The sequence below is a fragment of the Muntiacus reevesi genome, chromosome 11 (assembly GCF_963930625.1).
Source record: "Muntiacus reevesi chromosome 11, mMunRee1.1, whole genome shotgun sequence".
In the NCBI taxonomy this organism is placed as follows: Eukaryota; Metazoa; Chordata; class Mammalia; order Artiodactyla; family Cervidae; genus Muntiacus; species Muntiacus reevesi.
Genome location: NC_089259.1, coordinates 36282439 through 36300740, shown reverse-complemented (window position 1 = coordinate 36300740; position 18302 = coordinate 36282439). Strand labels below are relative to the sequence as shown.

At 38.6% G+C, this 18302-nt stretch overlaps 1 protein-coding gene across 1 annotated transcript; it reads right to left on the bottom strand.

Annotated features, from left to right (window-relative positions):
• Positions 1 to 2881: 2881 nt before the first annotated feature.
• On the bottom strand, positions 2882 to 5451 carry LOC136144284 (uncharacterized). The gene is made up of 2 exons (XM_065902046.1): positions 3147 to 5451; positions 2882 to 3085 (listed from the first exon to the last, which is right to left on the bottom strand). Exon 1 carries the CDS (start codon positions 5355 to 5357, stop codon positions 4506 to 4508), a length of 852 nt encoding a protein of 283 aa, XP_065758118.1. The 5' UTR covers positions 5358 to 5451; the 3' UTR covers positions 2882 to 3085; positions 3147 to 4505.
• Positions 5452 to 18302: the final 12851 nt, after the last annotated feature.

Sequence of the window (18302 nt, the reverse complement as noted above, 5' to 3'; positions counted from 1 at the left end):
TGTCTGTGGTGGGGGTGGTGGGAGAGGATTGGTCTGCAAATAAAAAAAAAGAAAAGAAATTCATTAGTGATATATACTGAAAAGAAAAAGGAAAGGAGAAAGAAAAAGAAGCTGTCAATCCAGGTCGATGTGATTTACAACTGTTGGCAAGAGGAGATTAAAAGTCTGATTTTGATTTGGTGGTGATGGGAGGAGATAATTTTGAGCTTGGACTTATCTGTCAGTTAAGTAGTCAACAATGATAATTCTCTAGGGCAAAGAATTACAGACCAAGGGAAAATTGCAAAGTGCAAAGATAAATAAAAGATAATTAAAATGAGCTTGAAGACTAGAAAATTAGGTTGTTTGGTGAAAATAGCTTGGAGAGAGTCACTAGGCCACACCACCCAGGAATTATCTTTGATAAAGCAAATCTTGGGCACATAGAATCTCTTTTAACCTTTATAAATCATCTTTATTCTCTATCATATTTGATTTACGAAGAACCCATTGCAAACAAATTTTCAAAACCTAATCTCACATCAAAATACATTTTATAACTTCAACAGTGTACAGTCACATTATTTTCTGTATTGTAATGTACATAAAATGTGATAAAATTATAGGAAAGTCAGGTATTAGTAATAATATAAAGCTAATTTTGCTTATAAGTCAGTTTGTTTTACTTAGTTATGACAGTGTTCGATAAAATATAATTTCTCAATGTTGAGGTTTCTTTAAGTGAAATCAGAGCTGCTGAAGTTACTCCACTAGAAAGCATAAAATATTTGCTGTACATAACATGGCATTTTTAAAAGAAACGTTAACTCTCAGCTTCCTCTAACTAAGAAACTGAAATGACCATACTGAGTGCCTCAGGAGACTAATGTCTTTTCCATGTGCCATTTCATGCCCAGGGAACTAAAACAGGGAGCACGATCAAACAATAGTAGTTACTACCTTGATAGGGAAATCACTTTAAGAAACCCTCATGATCCTGGTTGCATTGGATGAATTATCTATTTTGTGTTTCAGGACTTTGTTCAAATATAATTGCTGGAGAAAATGATGAGCTACAGATAGTCCAGGACTTTTATGGCACTAGGCAGAAAGCAGCAGTTTGCTTGCTTTTGCACATGCATGCAGGTAAGTTTCACAAGTTAAAGCATAAAAATAACTTCTGTGCAGAGATAACACAATTCATCTGTTAAAATATGGAGTAAAAACAAACTCAAAGAGCCTTTTGGTTTAACAAAAAAGGAATTATAATAAACAATGTTGCTGTCAAATACCAGATGTAGGACAATGGCAGTTTAGCTGATATGTGAACATAAAAAATGTTTTAGACTGGAAACCACAGGTCACTACTCTTTTTCATTATTTGTTTAAAATAAATTACAACTTAAAATCAGGTTGAAAGTGAAAGTGTTAGTCACTTAGTCATGTCCAACATTGTGCAACCCCGTGGACCAGGCTCCTCTGTCCATGGAATTCTCCAGGCAAGAATACTGGAGTGGGTTGCCATTCGCTTCTCCATGGAATCTTCTGGACCTAGGGATTGAACCTGCGTCTCCTACACTGGAGGTGGATTCTTTTTTTTTTTTTCTTTTTCCATTTATTTTTATTAGTTTCTTTACCATCTGAGCCACCAGAGAAGCCCAAAATCAAGCTAGCAAAATCAAGTCTGTTTCTGTTCATTTATGGTTAGGGTTTTATCTGTTTAATTTTAGGTATAAGAAAAGTAGGTTTTAGATTTAAAAGTTAAATGTTGTCTTCCAAATTAAACAAAGTTCACGTAAACTAACAATTGAATTAGACATATGTGAAAAACTATGGTATGACAACTATTTTTTCTTTCTTTGTATTAACTGTCATTCAAAATATTATCATAAATGAGAGGACTTGTTAATGATGGAGATTTGGTCTTGTGGGGTGCCGGGGTCCAGCCTCGGCAGGATCCAGGGGGTACCCTCAGGATGAACGGCGTCGGCGAGAGAGAGAGAGACGTGAGACTAGCCTTGATGGGGCCAAGTCCGTGTTTTATTTTTTGACAACTCCTTTTATACCCTTTTACAGAACGTTTTCAAGGTACAAGATGCTTATTAATGATTGCACAGGATTAGCATTACATCATTTTGTTTTTTAGGAAAAGCAGGATTTTTTTGCTTTCTAAATTTTATAGCAATTGTTAGCATATTATCTTTGAGGCTCTTAACATTTTATGCAGATCAGGTGATTGTAAACCTATTTTCCGTTTTTATGATGACCTTAACTGAAAGGTAACAGGGTCATAGAGAAGTAGTACAGAGTAGAATTATATTCTTGTTAATACAAAAATTAATCTTTCTGCAAAAGTTGTCAGTTGCGTTTATCTAATAAGTTTACCCCATACAGACTCTGCGGCTTCAGTGAGGCAGCTTCTACCTAGTAGTCCTGGCTGACAATTAACAACCATCTCAATGTTACCACACTAGGGCTAAGTTTTTATTTCCCTAGATCTTCAACTATATTAACAATGGTTTTTATAACACAACCTTAGCACATCAAAGGCAAAAATACAGCAAGCAAAAACACAGCAAGTAAATCACAACCCAATAACCACCTATAGAATAATTTTCTTATGTTTTCTAATAGGACTCCTTTACCCCTTAAAAAGGGCTCTCTATCTATTAGGGCTTTTATATAATCAGGTTCTTTATGCTATTTCATGATTAGGATATTATAAGCAATCATGCATATTAGTACCAAGGGCAAAAAGGCATTTGGCTATCAAACTACCAGCAAAGGAGTTTAAATTAAAACACTCCTTTCACCCTAAATAATTTCATAAAATACCACCACCTGGGAAACTTATTGATTAAAATTCTAAATTGATTCTTATTTGGGAAGAGATCGAGGAAGGCCTTCCTGCCTGTGTCAGAGAAATTAGGGAGTAGTCCATTGAGGCAGGCATCAGAAAGACAGATATCATCTTTAAGGTGAGAGCCGGGGGCAGCTTTCCGAAATCCCTGAAAACCTGATCTGCCTTGCCTATCAGGCTTTCTCCTCATGACCTTGTCATGGGTGGGATCTCGTGAGCTGGCCTTTTCAAAAAACCCCTGATAACCTGATTCGCCCTTGTTAGGGGCAGGGTCTCGTGAGCTGACCTTTTCGAAATCCCTGATAACCTGATTCGCCCTTGTTCGGAAGGTTTTTCTCCCCTATGGCCTTTCCAAGGGTGGGGTCCCGTGTGTTGGCTCCCGGCATCTCTCCCTTTTTTTACTTTTTAAGACAGCCAGATGGATCTCAGTCGCAAGCTTCTGAGTGTTCTGCCGGAGGGTTCTGACAATGCAAGGAAGGATTATAATGAAAAGTAAAACTAGTCCTGCTATGGCAACATAACTGAAAATAGTTGATAGGATATTTTTTCCAGTAATAAAGTTAGAAAAGATATGAAAAAAATCATTAGCGGCTCCTGCAGTAGTAAAGTCCAGGCGGGAATGTTCTAAGGTTTTTATCTGACCGTGAAGCTTTCCAAGATCTAAACTAATGCTGGAGCTATTCCATATACCTGAAATATGATTTTTAATCTTTTCCCAATTGTAATCCGTATCATTTACTTTTAGGGGCGTTACACAGATCTACCGATAGTCGGCGTGACAGGATAACGCTAACTTTACCCTTAAAGCCTGCAACTCAGTTCCAATATGCATGACTGCTTCTTCCAGGGCATCTATTTTTACTTTTAATTTCCTATCTATAATCTCTTGCGTAGCTAGAGTTAAGGAAACATTTTTTGACATATCATTGACATATTGAGCGGTATGTACTTGTTGAGTCAAGGATATTGCTGCCACAGTGACAGAGGTAATTGCTGTTATCAAAGCTGAAATCCCTAGAATAAGTAGTCCTACAAACCGTCGGGAACGCATTAAATCTTGTAGGTGTTGTAGAACGGCTAAACCATGATTGTCATACCAATAGGTGTTCACTCTGACAGGCACCATAAGATAAGGTGGACGTTGCAGTACCACAAAAGAACAAATATTATATTGAGGGGTTAAACAGGATGAAAGCATGCATTGTTTACAGTAGACTATATTTGGCCCACCTGAATAATTCATCTGTATATGAAGTCTTTTTGAATCATTAGTAAACAAAAAAACGTAAGGGGAGGGTAAACAAGCCAGTACAGAATAGGTGGAATCCTTTTCTGGCCGAGTTAAAGTAACAATGGAGGTGGCAGCAAGGGCTCTCCAAATTTCTGGTTGCCAAAAAGTTTTACCCTTAGTTGTATAGGACAACATGGGGGGGACGAATTGATTATAATGCCATCTGCTGGGCACCAATGGCCAAGGGAGGGAATCATTATTCCAATTGCTAAACCTACTAACAGGGTCAGAAACAGCTCTTAGATTCTGACTTGGATTTGGATTGCTCCAGTCTTGTACCGAATAGTTTCCACCTCCCGGTATTTTATAATCTATTTTTGAATTATAAGTACAAGATTTCCATACTGGATATCCAAGGCGGTTGTCTATAGTTTTTCATATGACATCTGACGGAGCGACATCAATACAGTTTGGATATTTTGGTGGAGCATTAAGGAACAAAGATTTATAGGGGTCAAGGACCCCAGGCATATGGGCCTGTAATATCCAAACCAATCGATCTCCTGTTTTGTCTGAAAATTTTGATGCTGGAGAATCTGTCAGAATTGCTTTTTTGGAAACTCCAACACATCCCTCCTTAGAAGGAGTGATGAGATCACCTGTATGACTATGGGGGAGGTTAAAGCAAATGGGAAGATCATCCGTTAATCCCCTAAAAGTATAATTAAAATTGATGGGATAATGATCCTTATCATAAGAAGTATAGGATCCTCCCAAGAGATGAGGCTGGTCTGTGTTGACCCGTATAGGGTCGCTGTTCCAAGTAACTACTTGGAAGGTCGGGGGATCAGGGAAATACGCCCAGTATTTTTCTGAAGTAGAGGAGGTAGCACTTGCCTGACAAGACAGTAGAGCAAGCATAGCAATGAAAACCCTTTCGGGAGAGGCTGAAGATCCCTGCAGGGAAGCTATTCCCTGTGCTTGATGACAGAGTGACTTAATTTGTCCCCATGTGGGTATGGAGGCTTGCTGAGTTGTCCGCGCAGGACGTCCTGGTGGTCTTCTGCGACGTGAAGGAGTAGGAGGTTGGGCGCCATCTTTTATGGAAAGCCGTGACATCTGTTTAGTGGGTGGATCCGCTGTTGGTTCCTCCGGGATCTCTGTTGCCGGTCGTTTCCGAGTCTGCTGGACTTCTCGGGTGAGTGGCCGAGGCGAGGGCAGAGGAGTGCTCTTCCTCTTTTGTGGCTGAGGCTGCGAGGGAACCGGAGGTCTGGGGGACTGTGACATGGCGAATCAGTCTGTCTGGAATCCAAATTGGCGAGTCAGCACCCTGTGGGAAAATACAAGCATACCCTCGCCCACTGGTTAGCAAGGGATCAGGTCCCTTCCATAGTCCGGAAAGGAGGTCTTTCCACTTTACTAAAGGTTTCATATCTTTTTGTTCTGGGTTCCAGTGACGGAACATAGCTGTTAAACCGGCTTGATCAGCGTTAAGGTTATTGAGCACAAAGAGGGCATGCTGCAAAACGTGGTGTATTTGAACTGCCCTTCTTGTAATTTAGAAATTTGTGTTTTAAGTGTCTGATGTGCCCTTTCTACAATTGCTTGTCCCTGGGGATTGTAAGGAATTCCTGTAGAGTGGGATATACCGAATTGGGCACAGAAATTTTTAAAGGACTTAGAAGTATAAGCTGGAGCATTGTCTGTCTTAATTGATTTTGGCATTCCTAAATAGGAAAAACAGGCAAAAAGATGTTGAACTACATCTTTATAGGCTTTTCCCGTTCTGGCAGTAGCCATAATGACATGGGAGAAGGTATCTACAGTAACATGCACAAAGGATAGCTTTCCAAAAGAAGGAACATGTGTTACATCCATCTGCCAAAGCACATTAGGTAGTAAGCCACGGGGATTTACCCCAAAAGGTAAAGTGGGAACTGAAGTAGGGCAAAGCTGACATGTCCTAACAATTTCTCGTGCAGATTCCCTAGGAATATGGAACTGATATCGAAGGGCAGTTGCATTTTGATGATGCATAGCATGTGAGGCTTTAGCATCTTCAAAAGCACTGGCCACTATGGTTTGGGTTAGCAAATCTGCCTCTTGGTTAAACGTATGGAGGGGTCCAGGTAAATTAGAATGAGCTCTTATATGTCCAACATAGAATTGCTTTGACCTTTTCCAAATTTGCTGTTGAAGGGTAGATAACAATATAAAAATTGTGGTTTTATTTTTTGGTAAAACAGCCGTTTCAATTTGAGGGAACAACCTAACTACATACTGCGAGTCAGAAAATAAATTAAAAGCCTGATCTGAAAACTCTTTGAACGCCTCTATCACGGCTGTTAATTCTGCTTTCTGGGCTGACGTTTCTCCAGTATTTAAGACCCTTTTTGAAGTCTGAGTGACAATAGCAGCCTTTCCATTAGAAGACCCATCTGTAAACACCAACATTGCCCCCTCGATAGGGGAAACTTGACACCTTTCTTGAAATATCACCGGATGTCTCGAGAGGAAATTTAATAAAGGACTAGCAGGTAAATGGTGTAAAATTTGTCCCGGATAATTACCAATGGCAATCTGCCAGTCTTCATTTAATGATAGAAGGGCATTTAGTTGCTCTTTATTATAAGGCACTATGATTTCAGATGGTTCTTTACCAAACATTTCAATGCTTCTATGTCTTCCTTTAATTATTAAAGTAGCCACTAGTCCTGGATAACAGGCCACAACCTTTTTGGCCGTGACAGGTAAATGCAACCATTTTAGGGGACCCTCCTGCCATAGCACCCCTGTAGGGGCCACAGCTGTGGGCAACACTATAATTTGCCATGCCATACTATAATCAAGTCTCTTAATATAATTTTTATTTAAAGCTTCTTCTACCTTCATTAAGGCTTCCTTAGCTGCAGGTGTCAGCATTCTAGCAGAGGTGGGGTCTGGATCCCCTCGAAGAATGTCAAACAAAGGCTTAAGATCAGAAGTAGTCAACTTTAAAAAGGGCCGAATCCAATTTATATCCCCTAACAGCTTTTGATAATCATTTAAAGTAACCAAATTATCTTTTCTAAGCTGCAAAGGTACATGAGTAACTGTTTCATTATTTAAGATTCTTCCCAGATATGTTATAGGCATATTCACCTGGATTTTTTCAGGGGCCACTTTTAGGCCCCAGCGATTCAAAGTCTCTTGTAATTTTATCAAAACTTCCTGTAAATAAACCCTATCCGGGTGTGCTAGCAATATATCATCCATATAGTGGACTAGATAGACATCTCGATGTTTCTCCCTGATACCTTGTAGGGCAGCGTCCACAAACTTTTGACACAATGTGGGACTATTTTTCATACCCTGGGGAAGAACCTTCCATTGAAATCTCTGATGAGGTTGTCTAAAATTTTCTGAGGGAAGACTAAAGGCAAATCTCTTTTTATCTTCAGGGTCTAAGGGAATAGTAAAGAAGCAATCTTGAAGATCAATCACTATAACATTGTAGCCTTGGGGAACAGCCACAGGCGAGGGAAGGCCAGGCTGTAAGGCTCCCATATCTTCCATAGTGGCATTTATTGCTCTTAGATCTTGTAAGAGTCTCCATTTCTCCGATTTTTTTTAAATTACAAAAATTGGCGTGTTCTATGGACTATTTGAAGACTCTATATGTCCAGCCTTTAATTGTTCTTCCACTAATTGTCGTGCTGCTGAAAGTTTTTCTGAATTTAGGGGCCATTGTTCCACCCACACCGGATCAGGAGATTTCCAGACTATGGGGTCAGCAGCGAGAACAATGGCCTCTCTTATAAATTTGGATATCTTAAGCCTTGTCTCTCTCTTCTTATTTTTGGGACAACTGGCTCAATTTGTCTCTCTTGATCTTTACTCAGACCCATAAAAGGATTATAACTTATCTGCGACATCTGTGTAGCCACCTTTTCATCTGGGCAATACAGCAAAACTCCCATTTGAGCAAGAATATCTCTCCCCCAAAGAGTAAAGGGTAACGAAGGAATCACATAAGGTTGAAAATGTCCCTGACAGTCTTTATCTACATACCAAGGTAAAATTTGTGAGCTCTTTGTCACTGAAGGTGCTCTCCCAATGCCAACCAACTCATTGGCTGTGCTTTGAGTCGGCCAAGTACTAGGCCAGTCACTGCCCGCAATACAGGAAACGTCTGCTCCCGTGTCTAGCAGGCCAGTCACCTTTTTACCATTAACTAGAATTGTCTTCATAGGTCTTTTTTGAGTAACTTGTGTAACCCAAAAGGCATAATTACTTGAATCAGATCCCCCATCTTGACGCTTGGCAGCTGAAGCTGCCTTTTTTGCGTCAGCATGACAAGGTAGCATCAGCAACTGAGCTATTTTCTGTCCTTTATATATTTGAATAGTCTTAGTGGGGGGAGACACCATTATTTGAATTTCACCAGTATAGTCTGAGTCTATGACTTCTGGAATTACTGTGATCTCATGTAAGGATGTGGGACTCCTGCCTATTAACAGTCCCATCATTTCTCTAGGCAAAGGGCCATGAACACCAGTGGGAATTTTTACAGCGGGGGAGTCAGGTGTTAGTATTGTTGTGACAGTGGAACAGAGGTCCAGTCCTGTACTGCCTGGGGTTGCTCTGATGAGTTTTGTGACGGGACGAAGAGTTTGAATGGGTTTAATGTCGTTGCCCCAATAGTTGTCGGGGCCTGAGGCTGGCCCCTCAATCCGTTTCCCGACTGTTGGCCAGAAACTAACAAGGTTCCGTTTTTATGGAACTTGGATCTACAGTCTTTGGCCCAGTGGTATCCCCTCTGGCAGCGAGGGCAGGGGGCCTTGGGAAGATTGGGGGCCATCAAAGGAGTATTAGTGGCCTTTTGAGGGCAGGTACGGCTGAAATGTCCCATCTGACCACAGGAAAAACAGGCTTTATTTAGATTAGTATTTTGTCCCTGACTGTTTGAGTGGCCATTTTGAGGACTGCCCTTACCAGCAAAGAAGGACTGTATTGCTTGTTGATAAGAGCTACCCTTTATAGCTGCAGCTATGGCTATGCCCTGCATCATTGCTGGCCCTACATCTGCGCACTGTTTAATATACTCTCTTATATCTCCAGACTTTCTTATAGGGCGAAGTAAGGTCTGACAGATAGAATTTGCATTATCAAATGCTAGCTGTTTTATTAAGATCTCGGCTGCTTCATCGCTAGGAATGACCCTGTGGATTCCTTCAATAAGTCTAGATACAAAATCTTCATACGGCTCTTCTGGTTTCTGTTTTATGTCAGATAGGGAAGAGGTTATTTCTTTTCCTTGAGGCAAGGAACGCCAGGCCCCGAGAGCACAAGCTGTCACTTGTTCTAGAGCTTTTCTATCGAAATTCATTTGGTCTCTAACTGATTGAAATTCATTAATCCCTGCCAGCATTTCTTGCACAATATGTTTTGGACCATGTTTATAGTTATCCCTAGCTTGCTTATGGGCCAAATCTTCATATTCAGTTCTCCAAAGTAGATACTGTCCTCCAGATAAACAAGCCTTAGCAACTGCCCTCCAATCATATGGGGTCATCCATCTAGCTGCCAAAGCATCTAATAATGTTAAGGTATATGGGGCTGTAGCTCCATATGAGGAGCAAGCCTGTTTGAGTTCCTTAATCAGTTTAATTGGAAGGGGTTCCCAAGCGGGGCTTTCTTCATCTGTATCATATAATACAGGAAAGCAAGCCTCAAGATAGGGGTCAATATCATCCTCAGGCCTTGAAAGCACCCTTCTTTGTGAAAAACCTAAGGAAAGGTCTTTACCCCTATATGGAGGGGGAGGCATGGGGGGTCGAAATCGCTCTCTGCCTCTTTTATCCCGTTCTACGGATACTTTAGGGTTTTTAGAATTAGATTTTACGGAAGGCCTAGTTGGAGATGTATCTCTTAAATTTTTAGGAGCGTCTTGGGCAGAAAAAGGCCAATCCTCATCAGAATGATAACGAGTTTTTGCTTTCTCTAAATCTTCCTCATCTTGGGGTGAAAGTTGTTTTTCTTCTTCGTCCCTACCTTCTGGATGACTATCAGTGTTCATAGCAGCTAACATCTGTCTTAACTGTTGATAGTTCGGTTGGGACTCATCAACGTCTTCATTTTCCTTAACTTTTACTTTTTCGGATTCGTGAGTTGGATCTAAGGCATCTCTAATCATGCCCCACAGGGAGAAGGTATTGGTGGGCACCTTCTCCGGTCCATTTAAAGTATAATAATCTCTTAACTGTTTTCCCACCTTTTCTCATGTATCTAAGTTAACGGTGCCTTCTTCTGGGAACCAAGGGCATTGTTCCTGTATGAATGTGAAAAAGGATTGAATGTTGGCCTTTTTCACTTTAATACCTCTCTTGTTCAATAGTTGTAATATCACTCCAATAAAAAGTTGCCTTTCTTTTGACTCGCTGTTACCCATTTTTGTTAGTAATTAGAAGAAGAAAAAGGAAAGGATTTGTAGAGAAGAAGGAAACTGAAACGTACCCACTTTTCTTACCCTACCTTTCTTATGCAGGGGGGCCTGTAATGCCCTAGTGGGGTTTTTAAAGAAGAAACCTAAAGCCTACCCACTTTCCTCACCCTACCTATCTTATGCAGGGGGGCCTGCAGCGCCCTAGTGGGGTCCTAGCCGTTCCGAAAACTGAACAATGGGGGGGCTTACCTTCGGGTCCCTGTTCGGGCGCCACTTGCCGGGGTCCAGCCTCGGCAGGATCCAGGGGGTACCCTCAGGATGAACGGCGTCGGCGAGAGAGAGAGAGACGTGAGACTAGCCTTGATGGGGCCAAGTCCGTGTTTTATTTTTTGACAACTCCTTTTATACCCTTTTACAGAACGTTTTCAAGGTACAAGATGCTTATTAATGATTGCACAGGATTAGCATTACATCATTTTGTTTTTTAGGAAAAGCAGGATTTTTTTGCTTTCTAAATTTTATAGCAATTGTTAGCATATTATCTTTGAGGCTCTTAACATTTTATGCAGATCAGGTGATTGTAAACCTATTTTCCGTTTTTATGATGACCTTAACTGAAAGGTAACAGGGTCATAGAGAAGTAGTACAGAGTAGAATTATATTCTTGTTAATACAAAAATTAATCTTTCTGCAAAAGTTGTCAGTTGCGTTTATCTAATAAGTTTACCCCATACAGACTCTGCGGCTTCAGTGAGGCAGCTTCTACCTAGTAGTCCTGGCTGACAATTAACAACCATCTCAATGTTACCACACTAGGGCTAAGTTTTTATTTCCCTAGATCTTCAACTATATTAACAATGGTTTTTATAACACAACCTTAGCACATCAAAGGCAAAAATACAGCAAGCAAAAACACAGCAAGTAAATCACAACCCAATAACCACCTATAGAATAATTTTCTTATGTTTTCTAATAGGACTCCTTTACCCCTTAAAAAGGGCTCTCTATCTATTAGGGCTTTTATATAATCAGGTTCTTTATGCTATTTCATGATTAGGATATTATAAGCAATCATGCATATTAGTACCAAGGGCAAAAAGGCATTTGGCTATCAAACTACCAGCAAAGGAGTTTAAATTAAAACACTCCTTTCACCCTAAATAATTTCATAAAATACCACCACCTGGGAAACTTATTGATTAAAATTCTAAATTGATTCTTATTTGGGAAGAGATCGAGGAAGGCCTTCCTGCCTGTGTCAGAGAAATTAGGGAGTAGTCCATTGAGGCAGGCATCAGAAAGACAGATATCATCTTTAAGGTGAGAGCCGGGGGCAGCTTTCCGAAATCCCTGAAAACCTGATCTGCCTTGCCTATCAGGCTTTCTCCTCATGACCTTGTCATGGGTGGGATCTCGTGAGCTGGCCTTTTCAAAAAACCCCTGATAACCTGATTCGCCCTTGTTAGGGGCAGGGTCTCGTGAGCTGACCTTTTCGAAATCCCTGATAACCTGATTCGCCCTTGTTCGGAAGGTTTTTCTCCCCTATGGCCTTTCCAAGGGTGGGGTCCCGTGTGTTGGCTCCCGGCAGTGGGGGCCCAGAGGCAGGCCACTCCAAAATACTCTGAAGTAGCATATTGATTATTTAGAATTAAAGTTACTTAAGAAACCATTCATTTAAGATGGACACTGTCTCCCTGAGAGCAGGAAATAAATTTCTCCTGTTAAAGGTGCCCTTGTTGCATCTGGAGGTAGAGGACACCCTTATCTTCAGAGATAGGGAATTGAGGGCTCAGAAGTCTGAATAAACCTTATTACTTCTTCACTAATTTTCTATAGAGTCCTAACTGTTTAGATTCTTCACTAATTAAGCATCTAAAAACAAAGTTACTTTGTCCTGTCAATTGCTCACAAATTTATTGCTTCTTTGTTTAAAAAAGTTTAGAATCTGCCTTCTTTGGCCCCTCTTTGTTCCCTATTTGTATGAGACTTTTGTGTGTGTGAATTCAATCTGCTTTTTTTTTTTTTTCCCTTTTAGTCTGGGACTTCCCTTGTAGTTCAGTTGGTAAAGACTCTGCCTGCAGTGCAGGAGACCAGGGTTCGATTCCTGGGTCAGGAAGATCCCCTGGAGAAGGGAATGGCAACCCACTCCAGTATTCTTGCCTGGAGAATCCCATGGACGGAAGAGCCTGGCAGGCTACAGTCCATGGGGTTGCAAGAGTCAGACACGACTTAGTGACTAACCCCCCTACTTTTAGTCTATCTTTTGTCAATTTAATTATTACACCAGTCAAAGAACTAAAGAAGCGTAAGGGAGAAATTTCCCCCTCCACAGCAATCGGTTTTATTTAACTCTATAATCTTTGTGCTTAGATTAGTGCCTTAGGAATCAGAAAATAAATTTTATTGAAAAGAATACATGAAAACTATGTAATCATTGGAGAGATGTTAATAGAACTTTGTTCGTGTTAGTATCATGCCAATTATTACTAATTATTTATAATTAATAATTATTAATATATATTAATGCTAGCATTTATTAATATAATGCATTGATAATTATTGATGCTTTATGTTATATTAATATAATGTAAGGAGTTTGAGACACAAAAGTGCATATATATTATATCCCCTGATAAAAATATTATGCAAGGACAAAAGTAAGAAATGAAACAACCTAAAAGTTAAAACCATTTTCTCTTTGACATGTTTAAGAATAGTTTCTTTTTGTTTTTTTTTTCCTCCTGCATTATTCTTTAATTCTTCATTTCTATGAAGAGCGTATGTTAAATTATATATACATGTTTTTCAACTCATGGAGATATTGAGTCTAATGTAATCATGGAAATCAACTAGGGAAAATATTTTAGAGTTTACATAAAAATATGCAACTTCCTATGCAAAGTGCTTTAATTTCATTTTGTGTAGCCTACATAAAATTTGAATTCTATGGGAAAATAATTAGATGTATTACATATTGTCATAAGATACATGATAGTAAAGAAATAAGAAAATGCTTGCAAAATAGCTACCTTAATTTATTAAGCCAATTGAATATAATTATTTAAGACTAATTCATATGCTTTTGCCAAATATTTGGAAAGAATAAAGTTTTTAGTTACTTCTATTCTTATATTAAATATTTTTATTTTATATTCATATGAAAACCATCCATATTTTTTACAAAAAAACTGAGAATTTTAAAACATAAAACATTTTCTTTTCTCACTACTAGGTGTTGTTACTCATACTCTTAGAAGAATATGTCCTTTGGTTGCTTGTCTGAGAGCAATGATGATTTTGCTCTTCTGTCCCACTTTCTTGCAACATTTCTCTAACTGACTCAAGTATGAATTTCTTAACATTTTGGCTGTGCATAAAGGCTTAGAGAGTGGCAGTAATTTTAAAGTCATACTCCCTTTCATCCCGTGAGTTCTTATTCATTATTCATTTAATGAAAAAACATTCATTAAGCCCTATTATACTTTATGCATTTGGTAGATGTAAACCCCACCCCCCACCCCCCCCCCCCCGCCCCAGGAAATGAACCTGTACACTTGGCTTCCTAAGTACAGGCTTTAATTAGCTGAGCAGCACCAGACAAATTTACAAATACCATCTACAGGTATCCTTACACTGGAATCATACTCAGAGGCATCTATCTGTTCATAATTCACATATGCAAATTTAGTCACCACTAGGAAATATACATCACCAATTTAAGTACATTCTGTGAATGAGAAGTTTCTTAGATACCATCTAGCCCATGCAGGAAATAGAATCTGCAGTTTCTGGGTCAATTATCAGTTTACTTATTGGTTTCAGGATATAATATTGCCTAGCCAATTCAAACAATATTCAGGCACTACTTGATATCACAATTGAGAACAACTGTTGAGACTAAATCTTTTGTTCTCCTCAAAGCTATTATTATCAGTGACTGTTGAAATGTGAACTCCAACTCTTCCATCCCACATTCATACTTGACCTCACCACCATTTGCACATTGATATGTGCTTCCTTAGAATTGATCCAACTTCTCTTTCTTTCCTAAACTCGGATTCATTGGTTTTGTCCCTGGGAACTATTATCACATAGTTAAGTTTCCCATATCTCTGAGCTCTAAACAAAGTCCCAGTGCCTGCCTTTCTGTCTTAACAGAAATCTAGCTTAAACTTCATGCTAACCTCCTTTGAGGTCCCTCCCATATACCTTTCACACTTGCTTCAAACTTCTTTTTTTTTTAAATAAAGTTAATTTTTATGAAAGTATAGTTGATTTATAATGTTGTATTAGTTTCTGCTACACAGAAAAGTGAATCGTCTATATGTATATATATATTTTCACTTTTTTAGATTCTTTTCCCATACAGGTCATTACAGTATATTGAGTAGAGTTTCCTGAGCTGTACAGCGTGCCCCTGTTTAGTACATGTACAGTATTAATAGCATGTTTATGTCAATCTGAATCTCCCCATTTTTCCCTCCACCTCCTTTCCTCCCATGGTAAGCGTAAGTTTGTTTCCTATATCTGTGACTCTAATTCTACTTTGTAAATAAGATCATTTGCACCATTTTTTAAAAAAAAAATTTAGATTCCACATACAAGCTATACCATATGATATTGTCTTTCTCTGTCTGATTTACTTCATTCAGTGTGACAGTCTCTAGGTTCATCAATGTTGCTGCAAATGGTATTGTTTCCTTCTTTGCTTATGGTTGAATAATATTCCATTATATATATATACCACTTCTTCTTTTTCCATTTCTCTGTCGACGGACATTTAGGTTGCTTCCACGTCCTGGCTATTGTAAACAGTGCTTCAATGAACACGGGGGTACATGTGACCTTCTGAATTACGGCTTTCTCCAGATATATGCTCAGGAGTGGCTTCCTTTAAAACATGGTGTTTCATTGTTTCTTTGAAGTCTAAACAATTGTGTCACTTTTACCCTAAACACCTCAGTGTTGTATTTACTTACTGACATTTGATCTTAGGTAAAGGCTATGGTTTTTCCAGAGGTCTTGTATGGATGTGAGAGTTGGACTATGAGGAAAGCTGAGCACCGAAAAATTGATGCTTTTGAACTACGGTGTTGAAGACTCTTTTGAGTCCCTTGGACTGCAAGGAGATCTAACCAGTCCATCCTGAAGGAGATAAGTCCTGGGTGTTCTTTGGAAGGACTGATGATGAAGCTGAAACTCCAATACTTTGGCCACCTCATGTGAAGAGTTGACTCATTGGAAAAGATCCTGATGCTGGGACAGATTGGGGGCTGGAGGAGAAGGGGACGACAGAGGATGAGATGGCTGGATGGCATCACCAACTCAATGGGCATGAGTTTGAGTAAACTCGGGAGTTTGCGATGGACAGGGAGGCCTGGCGTGCTGCGATTTATGGGGTCGCAAAGAGTCAGACACGACTGAGTGACTGAACTGAACTGAACAGAAAGACATATTATTTAAAAACCTAATAACTGGTTCACAGCTCTTATCTATAATTTATGCACTTAATTTTAGGGATGTTTTCAAAATGCATATTGACATTTCCAAAATTTCAAGCCTCTTAGCTCCTTGATGGTAAAGAAAATGGGAACCCACTCCAGTATTCTTGCCTGGAGAATTCCATGGCCAGAGGAGCCTGGCAGGCTACAGTCCACGGGGTCTCAAGAGTGGACATGACTTAGCAACTAAACCACCACCACCACTAGCTCCTTGATGTCGTTTTCTTTAAAGAACTGTCCTCACTGCAGCCCACGAATCCCTGCTCACTCCTTGATGCATAGATTTTTTTCTGTATATCTACTAAATGTTTTACTGTTTGATCACAACTTCCTCTTTTTTTTTTTTAATTTCCGCTAAAACCATTTTTAAAACAATGAGTCTCAATGATTTTCTAATTTATAGATTTTAATTTATTTTATTTAAAATTCAATTTGTAAAATGAGCTATCCAACATGGCCAAGAAAATTTTATAAACAGTGTGTAAAGAAACTTTGATGAATAAAAATTTGGGAAAATCAATAATAAAATAAATGAAAAATACCACACTGTAACTAAACTGCAACTACATTTTCTCTGTAATGCATCTGGGATTTAGCTTCTACAAACTAAGGAGTCTTCTAAATAATGTCATTTTTTTCCTCCATCTCTACTGAGATATAAATGATATATAACATTTTGTGTTTAAAGTTTACAAATGATGACTTGATGTGTGTATATATTGCAAAATGTTAACCACAATATGTTTAGCTAACACATCTATTGCCTGACATAATTACAATGTTTGTTGTAGTGAAAACATTTAATATCTATGTTTTTAGCAATTTCCAAGTGTGTATACAACACAGTTAACTATATTCGCTACACTGTGTGTTGTATTCTGACAACTTATTAACCTTAAAACTAGAAGTTAATCTCTTTGATCAACATCTCCCAATTACTCCACCTCACCCACTGGCAGCCACTATTATACTTTCTGTTTCTGGAATTTGCCTTTTTTTTTAAGTTCATACACAGTGACATCATATGGTATTTATCTTTTTCTATCTGACTTACTCCACTACTATAATTCTCAAAGTATCCATTTTTGTTACAAGTGTCAGGATTACCTTTTTTTTCTGCTATTGTGTGTGTTTGTGTATAACATTTTCTTATCAGCTCATTCATAGATGGACACTTAGGTTGTTTCCACATCTTAGCTATCATGAATAATGACATGATGAGTATAAGACTGCAGATATAGTTTTGAGATCCTGATTTCATTTCTTTTTGATATATATTCATAAGTGGGTTTGCTGCATCACATGGTAGTTCTAGTTTAAATTTTTTGAGGAACTTCCATACTGTTTTTCAAATGACTGCACTAATTTACTTCCCCCTCAGGGGTGCACATGTTTCTTTTTTGCGCATTTTCACATTGATAATAGTCATCCAAATGGGTGTGGTTTGATTTGCAATTTCAGGATGATTAGTGATGTTAAGCATCTTTAGCCATTTGAATACCATCTTCAGAAAAATATCTGCTCATGTTCTCTACCCACTTATAATCAGATCTTTTAATTTTTTTAAATTGAGTTGTGGGAGTTCATATACTTTGGATATTAACACCTTATCTGACATACAGTTTGCAAATATTTTCTCCATTATATGTCATTTTATTTTTATTATTTCTTTTGCTATGCGGAAACCTTTTAGTTTGTTGTAGTTTTAGTTGCTTGTTTTGCTTTTGTTGCTTGTGCTTTAGTTGTATACAAATAAATCATAGCTGAGATCAGGGCCAAGGAGCTTTTTCTCCATATTTTCTTCTAGGAGCTTTATGGTTTCAGGACTTATGTTTAAGTTTTTAACCCACAGCAAGTTAATTTTCATGACTGGTATAAGGGTTCAATGTCACTTCTTTTATATGAATACCATTTTCCCCACAATTTTATTGGAAAGACTATCCTGTCCCCAGTTGAGCATTCTTGATTCTTTTGTGAAATATGCATGGATATATTTCTGGGCTCTTCATTGTACTCCATTAATCCGTGTGTCTTGTTTTTATGTCATTACCATACTCTTTTGATTGCAGTAGATTTGTGCTATAGTTTGAAATCAAGAAGTGTGATATCTCCAGTGTTACATTTTTTCCTCAAGATAGTTTTAACTATTGAGAGTTTTTTGTGAGTCCCTACAAACTTTAGGATTTTTTTGTTCTACTTCTGTGGAAAGTGTCATTGAATTTTTTTAAAGGGCTTGCATTGAGTCTGTAAACTGCTTTGTGTAGAAAGGACATTTTAATGATATCAATTCTTTTGATATTGAACATA

Excerpts from the sequence above, each read along its gene's own strand:
- LOC136144284 (XM_065902046.1), bottom strand. The coding sequence starts at position 5,357 with ATGTCACAGTCCCCCAGACCTCCGGTTCCCTCGCAGCCTCAGCCACAA.